At 37.0% G+C, this 19,450-nt stretch overlaps 2 protein-coding genes across 3 annotated transcripts in view; both read left to right on the plus strand.

Moving 5' to 3' along the window:
- Positions 1-19,450, plus strand: part of LOC127866659 (uncharacterized) — an 82,913-nt gene that overhangs the window by 944 nt on the left and 62,519 nt on the right. The window lies entirely within an intron of this gene.
- On the plus strand, positions 8,195-9,755 carry LOC127869670 (tigger transposable element-derived protein 6-like). Its single transcript, XM_052412327.1, has 3 exons — positions 8,195-8,567; positions 8,601-9,230; positions 9,334-9,755. The coding sequence occupies exons 1-3, from the start codon at positions 8,195-8,197 to the stop codon at positions 9,753-9,755; spliced, it is 1,425 nt and encodes a 474-aa protein (XP_052268287.1).

A 19,450-nucleotide genomic window follows, 5' to 3' on the forward strand; every position in this document is an offset into this window, starting at 1 on the left:
TTTATAACGACTCGCCCCACATGTATAACGACTCGCCCCACATAGATAACGACTCGCCCCATCATTACTTACATGGTAGGATTTTTATTTAATTTCGATTTTATTGTGTTTTAAGTCGGTAAAAACTGGTGGGGTATTGAAAAAATATCTTAAGATTTGGCAAATTAGAAGTTTGATGAAATTTGTTAAAATGCTTTACTTTAACTTTCACCTTTTTCAGGAACTTTCAACAGAAACTGGAATACTGTATCGCATCCTGCATGATATGTTTAAGATTTCTACACCTGGAATTTTATCAACTCTTGCAATTAATATTATGCGTTACCACAGTAACATAACTATGTTTTTGCGTATATAATATATAACGACTCGTCCCATCATTTTTATTGTTACATTTTTAGCATCTATGTTAAATGTAAACAGTACAGATGAATAGAAAGAGAAATATATAAGAAAAACTTTTTTTGTGTTGATGGTTTATTAGATACTTATGTACTTATATACAACAACAACAACAACAACTTATAAAAAAAAGAAAGTTACGCAGTGTGTATAATAATATCAATACATTGATATAATAAGAAAAATTTACAAAAAGACAGTAATACATCAGTACCGGGTAATCAATATAATTATATCTTAATATTATCAACATTGAATTTATGAAAATGATTTTATTCAAACGTTTTATTCATAACAAATTTAAACACTATTTACACAAACAACAACAACTATTTGCACAGGTCCGTACATGGCTGAACACAAGTCCAGCAGCTGCGCTGCAAATACAGAGTGCAAAGCGCAGGCATGGTGTTAGTCGAATTATCAATTTAAAATAATGGTATACTATAATCATGTATACATCTTTAAATACTAAACTCCGCCGTGGCACGTATTACTCAATTAAAGTTATAACCATTTAAGTAATTAAACAAATCGTGGAATTAATTGATTTATCACAAATGGTTTCTTGTTTATTTGAAACCATTGCAAATTTTCCGCGGTAATTGTTCACACCTACAAATTAAAAGAACCGCCATTTAATTAGCGTTAAATGTTTATTTGAAACCATTGAAAACTTTCCGCGCTAATTGTTCACACCAAAATTTAAAAGAAACGCCATTTGATTAGCATTTTAAAGTAAAGTTTGTGTGAAAAACACAAAAGGACTGATACGCATTTTTATAGTATGAAAAAAGATTTTCAAAACGTGTGTTGTGTATTCAGATCAACAGGTAATAAATAGGTAGATTTAAGATTATAATGGTAATTTTAAAATTATAAATAAAAAATTATCTTACAGATGAATTGTGTCCGTAAAATTTCTGCAAAAAATAAATTTCGGCAAAGACCTTTTTTCATATTTCTTACCTTTCAATACCCGTATATATGAAAATATCTTTACCACGAAGCAAGGTATTCACGCTTTCGCGATTATGACACATGTATTGTTGATTGTCATCACCCGCCCGCGGTAATGTACCTGTCTATTATGTTGTTAATTCATCGGTCTCTTTATAACGATAATCCCTAAATTCTTGAGTAATTTAACCTGGGAATCTTTAATTGTCGATATGATCTTAGCCTTTGCTTCTTTTTATAAATATAAAGGAAAGTATGACATGAGACAAATGTACCGATACCCAATAGTCTTGCTTTATGATAATATTGTCACTGAACAAAGATGTAAAAAATCATTAAATAAAAATTATTACTTTTCAGAATAGGCCTGCAATAGACGTCATTAAGGTCAGATATAAGGCAAAAAAACGCTGAACGATGGTTATCAAACAAAGCCATATTATGAATTGATTTCATTTATATTACCATATATAATATAACATTTTATTTTGATAGGGCGAGTCGTTATATATGTGGGGCGAGTCGTTATACATGTGGGGCGAGTCGTTATAAAAAGTGGGGAGAGTCGTTATGGGGCGAGTCGTTAAGGGGGCGAGTCGTTACATTACCGGGATATTGTGGTTATCTCCGCCGTCCGTCCGTCCGTCTGTCTGTCTGTCCGTCCGTCCTGGCCACTATCTCCTCCTACACTAAAAGCACTAGAACCTTGAAACTTACACACATGGTAGCTATGAGCATATGTGCGACCCTGCACTATTTGGAATTTTGATCTGACCCCTGGGTCAAAAGTTATAGCGGTTGGGGTGGGGCCGCGTCAGAAATTATCACTCATTTTTTTAGGTTATTTTACATTTACTTCTTTATTTCTACACCGATTCACTTCAAATTGATACTGGACCTCTCTTATGACAATACGGTCAATCTCAACCATGCATGGCCCCATTCCCAACCCTGGGGCGCCTCGCCCACATAGGCCACACCCACCAAAAATTTCCATTTACTATAATTTTTTCATTTCTACACGGATTCACTTCAAATTGATACTGAACTTTTGTTATGACATTAGGGTCAATCTCAACTATGCATGGCCCCAATCCCAACCCTGGGGCGCCCGCCCACATAGGCCACACCCACCAAAAAATTCCATTTACTATAATTTTTTCATTTCTACACGGATTCACTTCAAATTGATACTGAACTTCTCTTATGACATTAGGGTCAATCTCAACTATGCATGGCCCCATAACCAACCCTGGGGCCCCGCCCACATAGACCACACCCACCCAAAATTGCCTTTACTATAATTTCTTCATTTCTACACTGATTCACTTCAAATTGATATTGAACTTCTCTTATGACAATACAGTCAATCTCAACAATGCATGGCCCCATTACCAACCCTGGGGCGCCCCGCCCACATAGACCACACCTACCCAAAATTGCCTTTTACTATAATTTCTTCATTTCTACACCGATTCACTTCAAATTGATACTGAACCTCTCTTATGACAATACGGTCAATCTCAACTATGCATGGCCCCATTACCAACCCTGGGGCCCCGCCCACATAGACCACACCCGCCCAAAATTGCCTTTTACTATAATTTCTTCATTTCTACACCGATTCACTTCAAATTGATACTGAACTTCTCTTATGACAATACTGTCAATCTTAACTATGCATGGCACAATTACCAACCCTGGGGCGCCCTGCCCACATATGTCACACCCACCCAAAATTGCCTTTTACTATAACTTCTTCATTTCTACACCAATTCACTTCTAATTGATGATGAACTTCTCTTATGACAATACGGTCAATCTCAGCTATGCATGGCCCCATTACCAACCCTGGGGCACACCTAGGTCAAACATTCGGCGTGGGGATACGCGTCGGCCTCTGCCGCGCCATTTCTAGTTTTGTTGTTGTTGTTGTAGTAGTAGAAGCAGTAGTAGTAGCAGTAGTAGTAGTTGTGGTAGTAGAAGTAGTAGTAGTAGTAGTAGAAGTAGTAGTAGTAGTAGAAGAAGCAGTGGTAGAAGCAATAGCAATGACAGTGGTAGTGGAAGTAGCAGTATCAGTAGTAATAGTAGTAGTAGTAGAAGTTGTTGTAGTAGCAGTTGTAGTAGTACCAGTAGAAGAAGTAGTAGAAGTAGCAAGTAGCAGTAGTAGTAGTAGTAGTAGTAGTAGTAGTAGTAGTAGTAGTAGTAGTAGTAGTAGAAGTAGTAGTAGTAGTAGTAGTAGTAGTAGTAGTAGTAGTAGTAGTAGTAGTAGAAGTAGTGGTGCTGGTGGTGGTGGCGGCGGTGGTGGTGGTGGCGGCGGTGGTGGTAATGGTGGTGGTGGTAATGGTGGTGGTGGTGGTAATGGTGGTGGTGATGGTAATGGTGGTGTTGTTGTTGTTGTTTCTGTTGAAGAAGTAGTATTTGTAGTAGAAGTAGGAGGAGGAGCAGGAGGAGGAGGAGCAGCAGCAGCAGCTGTAGTAGCTGTTGTTGTTGTTGTTGTTGTTGAAGCAGTAGTAGTAGTTGTGATAGTAGTAGTAGTAGTAGTAGTAGTAGTAGTAGTAGTAGAAGTAGTAGTAGTAGTAGTAGTAGAAGCAGTAGTAGAAGCAATAGCAATGACAGTGGTAGTGAAAGTAGCAGTAGTAATAGTAGTAGTAGTAGAAGTTGTTGTAGTAGCAGTTGTAGTAGTACCAAAAGAAGTAGTAGTAGAAGTAGTTGTAGTAGTAGTAGTAGAAGTAGTAGAAGTAGTAGTAATAGTAGTAGTAGTAGTAGTAGTAGACGTAGTAGTAGTAGTAGTAGTAGTAGTAGTAGTAGTAGTAGTAGAAGTAGTACTAGTAGTAGTAGTAGTAGTAGTAGTAGTAGTAGTAATAGTAGTAGTAGAAGTAGTTGTAGTAGTAGTAGTAAAAGTAGTAGTAATAGTAGTAGTAGTAGCAGCAGCAGCAGCAGCAGAGGCAGCAGCAGAAGTAGTAGCAGCAGCAGCAGCAGCAGTAGTAGTAGAAGTAGTAGTAGTAGTAGTAGTAGTAGTAGTAGTAGTAGTAGTAGTAGTAGTAGTAGTAGTAGTAGTAGTAGAAGTAGTAGCAGCAGCAGCAACAGAAGTAGTAGTAGTAGTAGTAGTATTTGCACAATCAGGAGCAGTAGGAGTAGTAGTAGTAGTAGTAGTAGTAGTAGTAGTAGTAGTAGTAGTAGTAGTAGTAGTAGTAGTAGTAGTAGTAGTAGTAGTAGCAGTAGTGGTAGTAGCAGTAGTAGAAGTAGTAGTAGTAGTAGTAGTAGTAGTAGTAGTAGTAGTAGTAGTACTAGTACATTATTGTACAAGTGACTGGTAACCAAGAATCATTAGGGCTTCTTTGCTCAATGATTGAATTACATCAACCAGCTGCCTTTTAGTCATGCTTAGGCCTTTTAGTTGTGTCTTATAGTCACACTGTAATTTTAACCTTCAAGTTGTGTCTTGTAGTCACACTTGGTCAGTCTATTTGTGACTTGTAGTCATGATAGTTCAAATTAGGTTAAAACCCAAAAGAAGTGTCCTTAAGTATGACTGGTGACCGGTAGCTGTGGGATCCGACAGCCAGAGAGCAGAAATATCCTTTTACGTATCCTTTTAGTTAATGAAAAACAGTGTCTTTATGTTGCCAAATATTTGCTCATATTATCATTATAATTATTGTCTTAACTCTAGTTATATCAATTAATTACATAATATTTTACTTTTACTGTGTTTTAATAGTGTAGCCGGTATTGTTTTATTGCTTCAGTTCCTAATAGCCTTCTTATATATATCACACATTTTAAGATCATTAATCCTTTAACTAATGCTTCATAATAGTATCAATACCTCTTATCTTTTATCAATTTTATGTACATATGTATGTTTTGTACAACGCCATTGAATATAATTATATAAATAGGCGTTTCCTCAAATTAGCAAGTTTCAGTTTAGTAGTAGTAGTAGTAGTAGTAGTAGTAGTAGTAGCACTAGCAAAAGTAGGAGTAGTAGTAGAAGTTGTAGGAGTAGTAGCAGTAGTAATAGTAGTAGTAGTAGTAGAAGTAGTAGTAGTAGTAGTAGTAGTAGTCGTAGTAGTAGTAGAAGTAGTAGTAGTAGTAGAAGTAGTAGTAGTAGAAGTAGTAGTAGTAGTAGTAGTAGTAGTAGTAGTAGTAGTAGTAGTAGTAGTAGTAGAAGCAGTAGTAGAAGCAATTGCAATGGTAGTGGTTGTGATGGTAGCAGTAGTAATAGAGGTAGTAGTAGAAGTTGTTGTAGTGGCAGTAGTAGTAGTAGTAGAAGTAGTTGTAGTAATAGTGATAGAAGTAGTAGTGGAAGTAGTAGTAGTAGAAGTTGCTGTTGTAGTAGTAGTACTAGAAGTAGTAGTAGTAGTAGTAGTAGTAGTAGTAGTAGTAGTAGTAGTAGTAGTAGTAGTAGTAGTAGTAGTAGTAGTAGATGTAGTAGTAGTAGTGGTAGTAGTTGTAGTAATAGAAGTAGTAAAAGCAGCAGCAGCAGCAGCAGTAGTAGCTTACTCTCTAATTATTACATTTGTACATGTTTGCACTATATTCATTGCTTATTATGCCCCCCTTCGAAGAAGAGGGGGTATATTTGGTTTGCTCCTGTCGGTCAGTCTGTCGGTCGGTCCGTCCACCAGGTGGCTGTCAGACCATAACTCAAGAACGCTTGTGCCTAGGATCATGTAACTTCATAGGTACATTGATCATGACTCGCAGATGACCCCTATGGATTTTGAGGTCACTAGGTCAAAGGTCAAGGTCACGGTGACCAGAAATAGTAAAATGGTTTTTGAATGATAACTCAAGAACGCATACTCCTAGGATCATGAAACTTCATGGGTAGATTGATCATGACTTGCAGATAACCCCTATTGATTTTGAGGTCACTAGGTCAAAGGTCAAGGTCACGGTGCCCCGAAATAGTAAAATGGTTTCCGGATGATAACTCAAGAACGCATACGCCTAGTATCATGAAACTTCATAGGTAGATTGATCATGACTCGCAGATGACCCCTATTGATTTTGAGGTCACTAGGTCAAAGGTCAAGGTGACCCGAAATAGTAAAATGGTTTTCGGATGATAACTCAAGAGCGCATACGCCTAGGATCATGAAACTTCATTGGTAGATTGATCATGACTTGCAGATTACCCCTATTGATTTTGAGGTCACAAGGTCAAAGGTCAAGGTCACGGTGACCCGAAATAGTAAAATGATTTTCGAATGATAACTCAAGAACGCTTTTGCCTAGGATCATGACACTTCATAGGTACATTGATCGTGACCCGCAGATGACCCCTATTGATTTTCAGGTCACTATGTCAAAGGTCAAGGTCACAGTGACAAAAATCGTTTTCACACAATGGCTGCCACTACAACGGACAGCCCATATGGGGGGCATGCATGTTTTACAAACAGCCCTTGTTTCATAATTAAGTATGTTTTACAAGATTAAATTAAAATAGAATTAAGATATAGTAATCATGAGACATTTATCTATAAAAAAAAATAAAAAAAAAAATATTTTTTTATTTTTTTTTAGGGGGAATTTTTCCCCCAAAAAGGGGAAAAAAGTATACTTTCCAGGGGGGAATGCGGCCGAATTTCGGCCGTGGATTTGACAGATTGAGGGCCCTGAGTAGTAGTAGTAGTAGTAGTAGTAGTAGTAGTAGTAGTAGTAGTAGTAGTAGTAGTAATAGTAGTAGTAGTAGTAGTAGTAGTAGTAGTAGTAGTAGTAGTAGTAGTAGTAGTAGTAGTAGAAGTAGTAGTAGAAGATGTTGTTGAAGAAGTACAAGTAGTAGTAGTAACAGTAGCAGTACCATAGTAGTAGTAGTAGTAGGAGTAGTAATAGTATTATTAGTAGTAGAAGTAGTAGTAGTTGTAGTAGTAGTAGTAGTAGTAGAAGTAGTTTTAGTAGTAGTAGTAATAGTAGTAGTAAAAGTAGTAGGAGTAGTAATGGTAGTAATAGTAGTTGTTGTTGTAGTAGTTGTAGTTAGTATTTTTATCATTTTTAGAAGGCTTAAACTATTTATTTTTTTAATTCCCATTTTTTTTTTTTAAGTGTTAAGTTATCAAAGCGGGCTTAAAGTATATGGGTTACATTAAAAAATACGTGTTACTTGCTTTTGGTATCTTTGAATTGAAGTGGTGGCAACATATGTATTTACAGTAGACTCTGCCAATACCGGACTCTCGGAATACCGGAACTCTCCCGATTCCGGACGGTCGGGCCAGTCCCGTATTTTCTCCTTCTATATCTTTGTTAAAAAATGTTGAATAAACCGGACTCTCTGAAAACCGGAAACCGGACGGGTATCTCCGTAAATTTTGTCATTTTCAACGTAAAATACATTGAGTATACCGGACGGTCTAAATTCTCAAGATGCCCGAGGCGTGAAAATAACATTACCTAGTCAGCAAAGCGAGTGCGGTGTCACATTTCGCTCGTGCAATTATCGATAATCGGATTAAACAAACCATAAAGGTGTCAAGTCGTTACCGCGCTATGGGAGACCGATTAAGTAATGTAAACAAACTGTGAATGTATATAATAGACATGCGGTAACACCAAAAAGTGATTGACTCGATCGTTTTAATAATTATTTATTATCGCCTATGATAAACAATTTAATTAAAAAATTAATGAATGCCGTTGCGACGATCACTTTCTTGTGATCTTCTCGGGTATTTTAAAAGATCTTATAGCCATGTTTTTAACGCTAAAATGGTTGTTTGTTTGTTTGTCAGATAACCTGTTAGAAATGTGACTGTTAAATATCCATCCATCTGTATGCAAATTCATTCATAGCCGTTTACTAATTTCGAACGCATCTAAAATGTCGCAGCCTCCAGCTAAACGCAGACGCGTGGAGCTTACGTTAGAGGATAAGATAAAGCTCATCACGGAATCAACTGCTCAACCAAAACCATCTCTGAAGGCACTCTGCGAGCGCTTCAAGATCGGGAAGTCAACGGTCGGCGACATCTTGAAGAAAAAGAACGTCTACCAGGAGCAGTGGGAGAAAAATGCATCTGGCTCCAAGTTCCATTTCGACAACGAATGCAAGTTTGACCGACTGAATGAGCTGACGTGGGAGTGGTTTAGCCGGAAGCGGGCCCAGAACTTCCCTTTGTCTGGACCTGTGATCCAGGAAAAAGCAAGCAGCTTTGCAAAGGAACTGGGGTTGCACGACTTCAAGGGGTCCAGCGGTTGGCTCACCTCCTGGAAGTCCCGCTAGTCAGTGAAGGCGTTCAAGGTGTCCGGGGAGAGTGCTGGGGTGGACCAGCAGACAGTCAGTGACTTCAAGAGCCGGCTTCCAGACATCATACAGGGATACAGCCTGGAGAACATCTTCAATGCCGACGAGACAGGCCTCTACTACAAGGCATTACCTGACAAGACCCTGGCTGTGCGCGGAGACGGTGCAAAGGGATTCAAAGTGCACAAGGATAGGATAACTGTCCTCTTCGCATGCAGCGCCACGGGAGAGAAGCTGACACCGCTGGTCATTGGCAAAGCAGCAAATCCCCACTGCTTGAAGAACGTGCGACGAGAGCGTCTTGGTGTCACTTACGTCAGTAATAAGCGTGCGTGGATGACGTCAGCTGTGTTCTCTGATTGGCTCAGGGACGTGAATTCAGAGATGCGGAGGAAAGGTCGCAAGATCTTGTTATTCCTGGATAATGCTTCGTCCCACACCGCCGACATGAACCTGAGCCACGTCCAGTTGAGCTTTCTTCCGGCCAACACTACGTCCGCGCTGCAGCCGCTGGACCAGGGAGTTATTCGAGCGTTCAAGGCTGTCTACAGGAGGTTCATGCTGCGAGCGCTGCTGGCCACAATGGAGAAGACTGATGACGCTGCCAGTGTTTGTCGCTCAGTGACGCTCCTGGACGCCATCAAGTGGACAGTCAAGGCGTGGCAGGCGACACAAGCTTCAACGATCGCGAAGTTTCAAAGCATGTGGATTTCCAGCGGAGACAAAGGAACCTAGCGATGAAGAGTACCCCGACGACGACATCCCTCTCGCGGACCTCGTCCTGCAGTTCAGGTTCAAGCTGGATGACCTGACATCATTTGACAATGACGACGAGACCCATGACGCCGAATGGGAATCAGACATCGTGAACGGTTATAAAGAGGATGCCACCGACGCCGCCGATCTCGCAGATGCCACAGATGACGTTGACCATGAAGAGGAAACGCCGGAAGTTCCTCCAGTGACTATCAAAGAGATTCGAGACTTTGCCCTCCGTATGCAGCGGTATGGACATGAAAAGGATAGCGATTTCCTGGCAACGGCAGACACCCTCCTTAACATTGCAGAAAATAAGATCGTAAAGGAGAAATGTACTTTCAAGCAGAGAGTGATCATGGACTTTTTCGTGAAACCGTAAACTTCAAGAATTATTAGGTTTTAAGATTTTGAGATTATGAATATCTTAAAAAATAATTATGACGCTGTTTTTTGTTTGTGTGTATGTTTTATGAAATGTGGTACATGTATGTATTAAATAATAAATCGTGTATCTACAACAATCTTATTTGTGTCATCACTCGCCTATATGACAAATGCCACGTACATACATGTATAAAGCACCACGCTCACTTTGGGATTAATCAAAATAAGTCGGTATGGATTTTTTTTGCTTTTAATCGATTAAAAACACATTTTTTAAGAATGCAATTAACATCATCAGTACCTGCGTACAGTTATCACATGGTACATGTAAATGTATATGATTTGTTTTATTTTTATATGATTCTGTACACATAATGTATATTTCGGCTATATGAAAACTCCCGAGACCGTCCGGTTTACAGAGAGTCTACTGTACATCAATTTCTTTTAAAGATCATTAGCCGCAAAAAATGTTTATGAACATTCATGATTTGTATAAAGTTTGTCATCACTATATGTCAACATGTGCCACATAAGGTGCATTGCGATGCCCCGGTGCAGTATGCCACTTGCGTAACTCTTTCGCTTACGCACACAACTTGTAATAAAGAATATAAAAAGAATGTGTAAATGTTTAAAAAATATACTTACTTGCAATATCTTTGTAATATGTTATATCTGTAGCAGGTATGTTGAGTCTACTTTTTTCTTTTTTGCATTGGATTATCCGTATTGTGCCTTTATGATTCTACGTTTACCCTGCTTAAATAATATATAGATCGTTCCCGTGTACATGTATATGTAGGATGCTTCAAGGTGCATTATCACGTTTTGGTTAATTGACAAAATGAAAACAATGTTTCAGATTCCCAAAATGTTCGTTGTACATGTAGTTATTATATTTGTGAGGATACAGTAATACCAAACATTTACCATGCTCTAAAATATCCATTATATGCATTTTTTGACAATTTAAAAGCCTGAAAATTATAAAGCGTTGCAACGCGAAACGATTGAATCATTATAGAGTTCTGTTGTCATTATATTGTGTGATACTACGAGGATTTCTTTGTTTTTGGCGTAGCTGTCTAACGTCACTTTTGACCTTACCTGACCTGTGTAAGTGTCCAATAAAATTCAAATAAAATTTCTGGCGGCTAGACACGAATGAATACACTTCATTTATTGCATTGGCTGATTTGATTATACCACCAGAACATTGGAAACATGACCGCGTCTTTGTAACACTGTTTTAATGCATGAAACAGTTTTATCTCTAATGAAAAGGCTTTATAGATTGAACAGTTTTTCACTCAACTCTTGACATCAATACAGTTTGTGCGTGCACCTTTGTACTTACTTCCATATTCCTGTCAACATGTTAACATGTAAAAGTATAAAGAGTAGTGGAAGCGTGGCCTCACTTAATGCATTGCATTTCAACCCGCGAGGTATAAGGGTCATTTCGCGGCCAGTGTGTGTGAATGTCAGAGTTTATTTACAGGTCATCGCTGCGTCTTCACGACTACCTTATGTGCTGATCCTGAGTTCGTGGCCAGTAAAATAATCGTTATATAATATAGACGCTATCGCGTTAACTAGGTGAACTGGAATTTTCTTTAGACCAGAAATTTGTTAAATGAAGATATTCAGCGATATAATTATGGTATGTCAATAATAGATTCTTAATGTGTTTTCAACAATACATGTACCATGATAAATATTATTATGCCCCCCCCCCCCCTTCGAAGAAGAGGGGGTATATTGCTTTGCACATGTCGGTCGGTCGGTCGGTCTGTCGGTCCGTCCACCAGGTGGTTTCCGGATGATAACTCAAGAACGCTTAGGCCTAGGATCATGAAACTTCATAGATACATTGATCATGACTTGCAGATGACCCCTATTGATTTTGAGGTCACTAGGTCAAAGGTCAAGGTCACTGTGACCCGAAATAGTAAAATGGTTTCCAGATGATAATTCAAGAACACTTATGCCAAGGATCATGAAACTTGATAGGTAAATTGATCATGACTCGCAGATGACCCCTATTGATTTTCAGGTCACTAGGTCAAAGGTCAAGGTCACGGTGACCCGAAATAGTAAAATGGTTTCCGGATGATAACTCAAGAACGCTTATGCCTAGGATCATGAAACATGATAGGTAGATTGACCATCACTCGCAGACGACCCCTATTGATTTTGAGGTCACTAGGTCAAAGGTCAAGGTCACGGTGACCCAAAATATTAAAATGGTTTCCGGATGATTACTCAAGAACGCTTATGCCTAGGATCATGAAACTTGATAGGTAGATTGATCATGACTTGCAGATGACCCCTATTGATTTTCAGGTCACAAGGTCAAAGGTCAAGGTCACGGTGACCCGAAATAGTAAAATGGTTTCTGGATGATAACTCAAGAACGCTTATGCCTAGGATCATGAAACTTGGTAGTTAGTTTGATCATGACTAGCAGATGACCCCTAATGATTTTCAGGTCACTAGGTCAAAGGTCAAGGTCACGGTGACCCGAAATAGTAAAATGGTTTCCGGATGATAACTCAAGAACGCTTATGCCTAGGATCATGAAACTTCATAGGTACATTGAGCATGACTGGCAGATGACCCCTATTGATTTTCAGGTCACTAGGTCAAAGATCAAGGTGACAGTGACAAAAAACATATTTACAAAATGGCTGTCACTACAACTGAGAGCCCATATGGGGGGCATGCATGTTTTACAAACAGCCCTTGTTTTTGATTAATTTAACAAGAATTATTTCACCATATTGACTAATGTATTAAGCATGAGCGCGATGATTCTCGATACTGTTAATAATCGTATCAAAAAGCAATGCCCGACAAACCACTAAAACAGGTTTGTTCGAAGAACGCGTGTATAAATATATAAAATATGTACGGATAATTCGCGCGTGGCCGGTTGATTCATATGTTTGAATTTCACTTCCATTCTTCTTTTGGTTTTCTGAGACTGTTTTGTATCTATAGGTGTATGACCAGCAATATGTAATAATGTAAAATAAGCCGCGTGTGATGCAGCTAAGAACTGCACATAAAATGACATTCGCTATCTTTGATCTCATTCATTGAACTCTTTACCTTTCACCAACTCCAACCACAATCAACGCCGTATATCTTTTTTTAAGATATTTCTTGTTATTCACTAAAAGACATACAATGTCTACATGTGTATGATCATAAAACAAAGTGATACCATGTAGCAGCAATAATGTTCAAACATGTTATACAAGATATGCTTATATATACTTTTTGTTTTTGTGGTTTCTTTTTGATTAAAAAAAATGGTTAAGATGTTGTTTTTTTTCTTTTGGTTGGTTGTAAAGAAAAACAGAATAGTTATGAATAAGGATGAGTTGCATAAAGTGGGTAGAAAGCATACTGGACTTGTTTATGAAAGTTTAATGTGTTTCCATTTTGGTTCAAATGATTGAAGTGTATCATTGTTTAGGGCAATTTCTTTTTCAATTTGAATCTTCAGGTTTAAATAATTGATGAAACAGTTCATTGTAGGTTTTTGTTTTCTGTATTTCATGCTTAATATAAAAAATTTCATTAATATAATTATGTAATTCACAGCGTTATTAACCTGTTGTATTTTGAAGGTATTTACCCCTAAACTGATGTCTAAGAGAGATAGTTTAACATTTAATTGTTGTTTCTCTAGAAAGGTTGTCAATTGATTCCATAGAGATTGAGTATGTTTACACTCCCAGAAAAGGTGTTCTATTGTTTCAATATGTTCACTACACATATCACATAGATTTGTGATGGATAGGTTGCACTGAAAAAGATGTTTATTTGTAGCTATGTTTCTCTGGATGTATTTATATTGAAAGTTTCTCAGTGTACTAACAGTAGTTGATTTATATGGTATTACAAATATTTGTTTCCAATTATAATCTTTTTCTCCAAGAAGGTTTTGCCATTTAGCTTGAGCTTTAGAGATTTCGGAAGGGTTTTTAATTTGAAGTGTGTAAAATATTTTGTTCGTTTTTTTTTGTTTTGCATTTGTGTTTTCAACGAATGTTTTTTTAGTACATGTTGTGTTATTTGCATTGGTTACAACTTTAATATGTATGGGTATAAATTTGATCAATGTGTAGTACATCAGGATATTACTTGTTGGTATTCCGAATATGTAGCGTAAGTTATCAAAAGAATAGAAGTCGTTTATTCTGTAGTCGTACAATTGATCTACATATTTTATGTTTCGTTCGAACCAATGTTTATAGAAAAACGTTTTATTGTTAGTAGTTATGTCTTTATTGTTCCATAGAATGATTTTACTGTTTATTTTCGTTTCTAAATTATGAGTAACTTTACTGCCGATAGAACATTCGATAGAAATATGTTTTTGGTTGAAATTTTATCTAAGATATTATTGTCGATATAACATTCAACAAGAGATGTGTTCGTCAGAAACACAATGCCCCCTACTACGCCGCTTTGAAATAAAATTCTGTGTATGCCCCCCTTCGAAAAAGAGGGGGTATATTGTTTTGCTCATGTCGGTCTGTATGTCCATCCGTCCGTCCACCAGATGGTTTCCGGATGATAACTCAAGAACTCTTTTGCCTAGGATCATGAAACTTCATAGGTACATTGATCATGACTCGCAGATGACTCAAATTGATTTTCAGGTCACTAGGGCAAAGGTCAAGGTCACGGTGACCCGAAATAGTAAAATGGTTTCCCGATGATAACTCAAGAACGCTTACGCCTATGATCATGAAACTTCATAGGTACATTGATCATGACTCGCAGATGACCCCTAATGATTTTCATGTCACTAGGTCAAAGATCAAGGTCACAGTGACTCAACTTAGAAAAATGGTTTCCGGATGATAACTCAAGAACGCTTTCGCCTAGGATCATGAAACTTCATAGATACATTGATCATGACTCGCAGATGACCCTTATTGAGATTCAGGTCACTAGGTCAAAGGTCAAGGTCACGGTGACTTGACACAGTAAAATAGTTTCCGGATGATAACACAAGAAAGTTTATGCCTAGGGTCATGAAACTTCATAGGTACATTGATCATGACTTGCAGATGACCCCTATTGATTTTCAGGTCACTAGGTCAAAGGTCAAGGTCACAGTGCCAAAAAAGTATTCACACAATGGCTGCCACTACAACTGACGGCCCATATGGGGGGCATGCATGTTTTACAAACAGCCCTTGTTATCATTTGGCAGGTATGGAAATCATCTCCCTTTAAAGCTTACTGTAAGCGTATAGAAATTTGTTGGTATGAAATTTCGTGGTTTAATAAAAAAACAACTAATTCGTTGACACGTAATTTCGTGGATTTCAAATAAAAAAACAACTAAATCGTTGAAATGTAATTTCGTGGATTTCAAATTTTTGGGGAAGACTGACCGTCATAGTAATTAAACTTTTATTAAAAACCCAGAGTAATAACGAAGCATTATCTGCTAATCTGTGTTGACAGCAAGACTTGAGGTTAATGTGCGCTGAAGCATGTAAGTGTTGCCGATAATTGTCGATAAGAGCAATAAAGTGGCACACTTGTTGGTCCCCGCTCGCTAATTGCCATCAATGTTGTTTTGACAATATTTGTAATTCTCAGCGCAATCGGTCCCCAAGTAGTAATAAGGTCCCCAAAATAAAACCGTTATCTCTCTCGTCTCTTTTAACTTTAATTGGCACTAATTGACATACGTGATAAATCTGAAAACTGCGTAAAAAATGATATTTTATATTAACACACTACTTGTTATTCATACTAAGTAATCATTAACATCGTAGTTCTTATCATACTAAGTAATAATAAACATCTTAGTTTAAACATATATAATTTACGCCAAATGAGTAGCAAATAACAACACCATTTTTGATTCGGAAATATTTTAATTAGTCAAGATAAAGTGTAATGTGACGTACTGAAGTGAAGTAACTATAACAAAAAACAAATATCTCGGATTACCGACAACAAAAGACAATGTCGGAAATGACATACGGAAATGACCATGTTCGGATTAAAAATGTATAAATAATCGCTGGTGCTTTAATTCGTGGTTCAGCAGACCAACGAAATCCAAGAAAATTCGTACCACACGAAATTTAATGATTTTACAGTATTACTTCCCTTGGATTTTGTCCAAATCCAACCGCGGAGGGGGGTGGGGGGGGTCTGTAGACAGTCAAAGATGACCAAGTCAGACATCACTGACAAACAAGGCCTGTGGTTTATCAAAGAGATCATAGCCAGAGTTCATCATGTTCATCAAGTTCAAGGATGACCTTGACCTTTTACCACGATGTGTTTGTCAGAAACACAATGCCGCCTACTGCGCCGTTGGATTTATTTAAAAAAAAAAATAATTTGGAAGGTCAGATAATTATGTACATTTAAAGCTTATTACTTCCCTTGGATTTGTTTTTTCACCCTAGACCTTGAAGGATGATGTTCACTTTGAAATTTTACCACTCAAAATGTGCAGCTCCATGAGATACACATGCAAGCCAAATATCAAGTTGCTATCTTCTTGTACCTTCAAAACATTTTTAATTTTCACATTTAAAAATGTAATGTATTAATTCGCATTGAAGGTACATAAGTGCATTAATTATTAAGTACTTGGAATACTGAAAGATTTGTATCCTAGTACTTTCAAACCATTTTTAATTTTCACAGATAAAATTTAAATGTAATAATTGGCATTGAAGGTACCTACACGCAAACATGATTAAGTAAGTGGTAATACTGAAAGATCAGTATTGAAATAAGATTCAAAATAACCAAATTTTTTATTATATTGTTCAACACGTACAGAGACAAAAAAATTCTATAAAATAATACGGTCATCTTGAATTACATAGGCATACACATGTGTTTATAAGATTATGTTTATTTGACTTTATTTAAGCTGTTAAACTGCATTGTTTGAAAACATGCATTAGAAGAGGTTTGGATATGCAATCTTAAAGTAACCATGCCTCATAAATAGAAGTATATATTTGTGTATATGCATAGAGAAAAATAATCTCAATATTTAACACACACTGGAGAAAAAAGTTTATGCAAGAGGTCAAACATACTAAAGTGGTAACAATATTTAATAACACGAACAAGTATTTACATAGACAGAAGGCTTGAACGTAAAAACATATTTTGTATTTGAGTCAAAATATCATTATATATTGGTAACATTTTTTTATCAGTTTTTTTTGTCTTCTAGTACATATTACTAAAAAGGCAAAAGATTGTTATTTATGTGCTACTTTAAGTTCTCAATTTACACTATTTTTTTAAGTATTAAAGCTTTTGTCTCATTATGAGCATTATCAAATGTATGAAACTATCTTAAAGCTGCTGACAAGAACATCAGATTCAGCATTCATGTATATGAATATTACATGTAGTAAGTAATTTTTGTTGAGTGACAGGGATGACAAAGTGGGTAATAAGAACAATACATTTAACATACAAACAGATATTCTATACAAGCAAAAATAAGATATAAACAATCCGACAGACAATCTATACAAGCAAAAATAAGATATAAACACAACACATGCATGTACATGAAACATGAGTAAGTCAAATAGGTTAAGAAAAGCAAAGAAGATTAACACGCACAATACATGTTACAAACAGACATGCAATTAATACAAGCTTAAATAAGATATATCCAGGGTTAGTGTTTGGTTTTCTGACACAATTTTTCCAACAGTGGATAGGAAGCATAATGTGTTATTATTAAAAACTTTTGATAATACAAAAAAATGTAATTATGCGAAATCAATTTAAGTAAATTGAAACATGTCTTGAACAGGTTTTGTAAGATCAAATATAGCTTTACTGAAATAAATAGACCATTTTTGTTGAAAAGAAAGAAAAACGTTCCGCTAAGAAAGTTGTATTTAACGTAGCATTATACATGACGCCGTTTTTACATGCTCGTTCATTACGTAATTCTTAAGAGGGAGATAACTATGACTTAAGAACAACTATAATGCATTTGCGTGGTCTGATTGAGTGCTATTATTGAAACAAAGATGACGTATTTTAGCTATTCATAACAGCCGACAAAAGGTTGTCACAAACGTTTCATGACTTGTTTGAAGATACTGGGTTTGTTGTTCTAGCTGGGGTTTCAACACACTGAGAACGATTTTTTGGGCCAAGGCTTCTCAAGTCAGTTCTTGAAATCAGAGAATTTTATTTGGGTAGCATGTTCGTCTCCTTTGAACAAAGCGAAAATTTTCCCTTCCAAAGGACCACGTCTTTTCAACGGCACTTGGCTGCTTCAGGTGTTCGGACGCTAGCACCTCGGCATTTAGTTTCGTGAGGTCCTCGATCACGAAGATGCTGCATCCTTTGAATAGCTTTGCTTTGCGAAGAATGCCAATTTTTATCTGGCGTCTTACGAATCTCACTATTACAGGCCGATTTTTGTTAGGGCTGAATTTTCCTAGCCTGTGGGCTATGTCAATAACATGATGCTCAATCGAGATTCCCAGATGAGTGTTGACGAGCGAGACGATTATGTTTGCCACAGACACCGAGGATTGGCGGTCTTTATCCTCTGGAACACCGGCTATTCTGAGGTTGTTCCGTCTACTATATTGTTCGGTGTTGTTAGGGAACTCGTCGTGGCTTATTGTTTCGTCGTTTTTCGTGCGTTGTAGAGTTTCATTTTCTGTTTTGAGCACCTCTATTTGTTTGTTTTTGGCGGCACTTTCCTGTTTCAGTAAGTCAATTTCACGTTTGTGTTCCAACACATCACTCTCTAGAATTTCCATTAGTCGAATTACATTTCTCAGAAGATTATCTTTTAATTGTTCTACAGTTTCTTTTATAATATTTTTAATAAATGCTGAATCATCTATTGTAAGTAGGTGTGGTAATTTATTGCATATTTCATCTAATCGTTTTTCGATCGATAATCCACTTTTGTCACAATTTTCGTTTGGCGCGTTAGTAACAAAAGTAGTCATAGTTTTCTGTTTTTTTGGGTCAGGTTTATTTGGTTTCAATTTTGTTTTGCTCTGTTTATGTTTTGTTTTTTTCAAACACGGAAGTTTCTAGCATGCTGTTGTTGGCAGATGTTTCACTTGCGGTAGAAGACAGTGTCCGCTTGCCTGTGTTAATTTTCGCTGGCATGAGCGTCTTTTTAGGCGTGAAAATTGATTTAATGGTAAATGCGCAGCTTATGCCAATAAACCAATACACTTATACATTTACACTGTTGAATTCACAATTATTACCCCTTCAAGCGTGACGATGATCCGCGTATGCAGTGCGTGACGAATGAACAGTACTTGACAACCGCTCAAAACAAAGCATTATTTGAACGAAAAAAATTCCCCACCCAACATATTTGCTTTGACAAAATTAGATTTCAATCAAAATTCTAATTTTGTTTTGCTTATTTTCATACGTACATTTTTATTGAAGTTCAGTCTTTTATATTCACTTATTGTGCACTTGTTTCACTTTAAATCACACTGATTGCATAGGCTATTTTGAAACTAACTTTAACATTTTGTTTTTAGCTCACCTGAGCACAACGTGCTCATGGTGAGCTATTGTGATCGCCTTTTGTCCGTCGTGTGTCGTGCGTCGTCAACATTTACCTTGTTAACACTCTAAAGGTCACATTTATTGTCCAATCTTCAT

Source organism: Dreissena polymorpha, chromosome 2 (assembly GCF_020536995.1).
Source record: "Dreissena polymorpha isolate Duluth1 chromosome 2, UMN_Dpol_1.0, whole genome shotgun sequence".
In the NCBI taxonomy this organism is placed as follows: domain Eukaryota; kingdom Metazoa; phylum Mollusca; class Bivalvia; order Myida; family Dreissenidae; genus Dreissena; species Dreissena polymorpha.

Bases quoted from the DNA above. Each gene is read 5' to 3' on its own strand.
- LOC127869670 (XM_052412327.1), top strand. From the start codon at position 8,195: ATGTCGCAGCCTCCAGCTAAACGCAGACGCGTGGAGCTTACGTTAGAG. The intron at 8,568-8,600 runs GTTGGCTCACCT...CCCGCTAGTCAG, and splicing joins CGACTTCAAGGGGTCCAGCG to TGAAGGCGTTCAAGGTGTCC. The intron at 9,231-9,333 runs GTCGCTCAGTGA...GTGGATTTCCAG, and splicing joins TGATGACGCTGCCAGTGTTT to CGGAGACAAAGGAACCTAGC.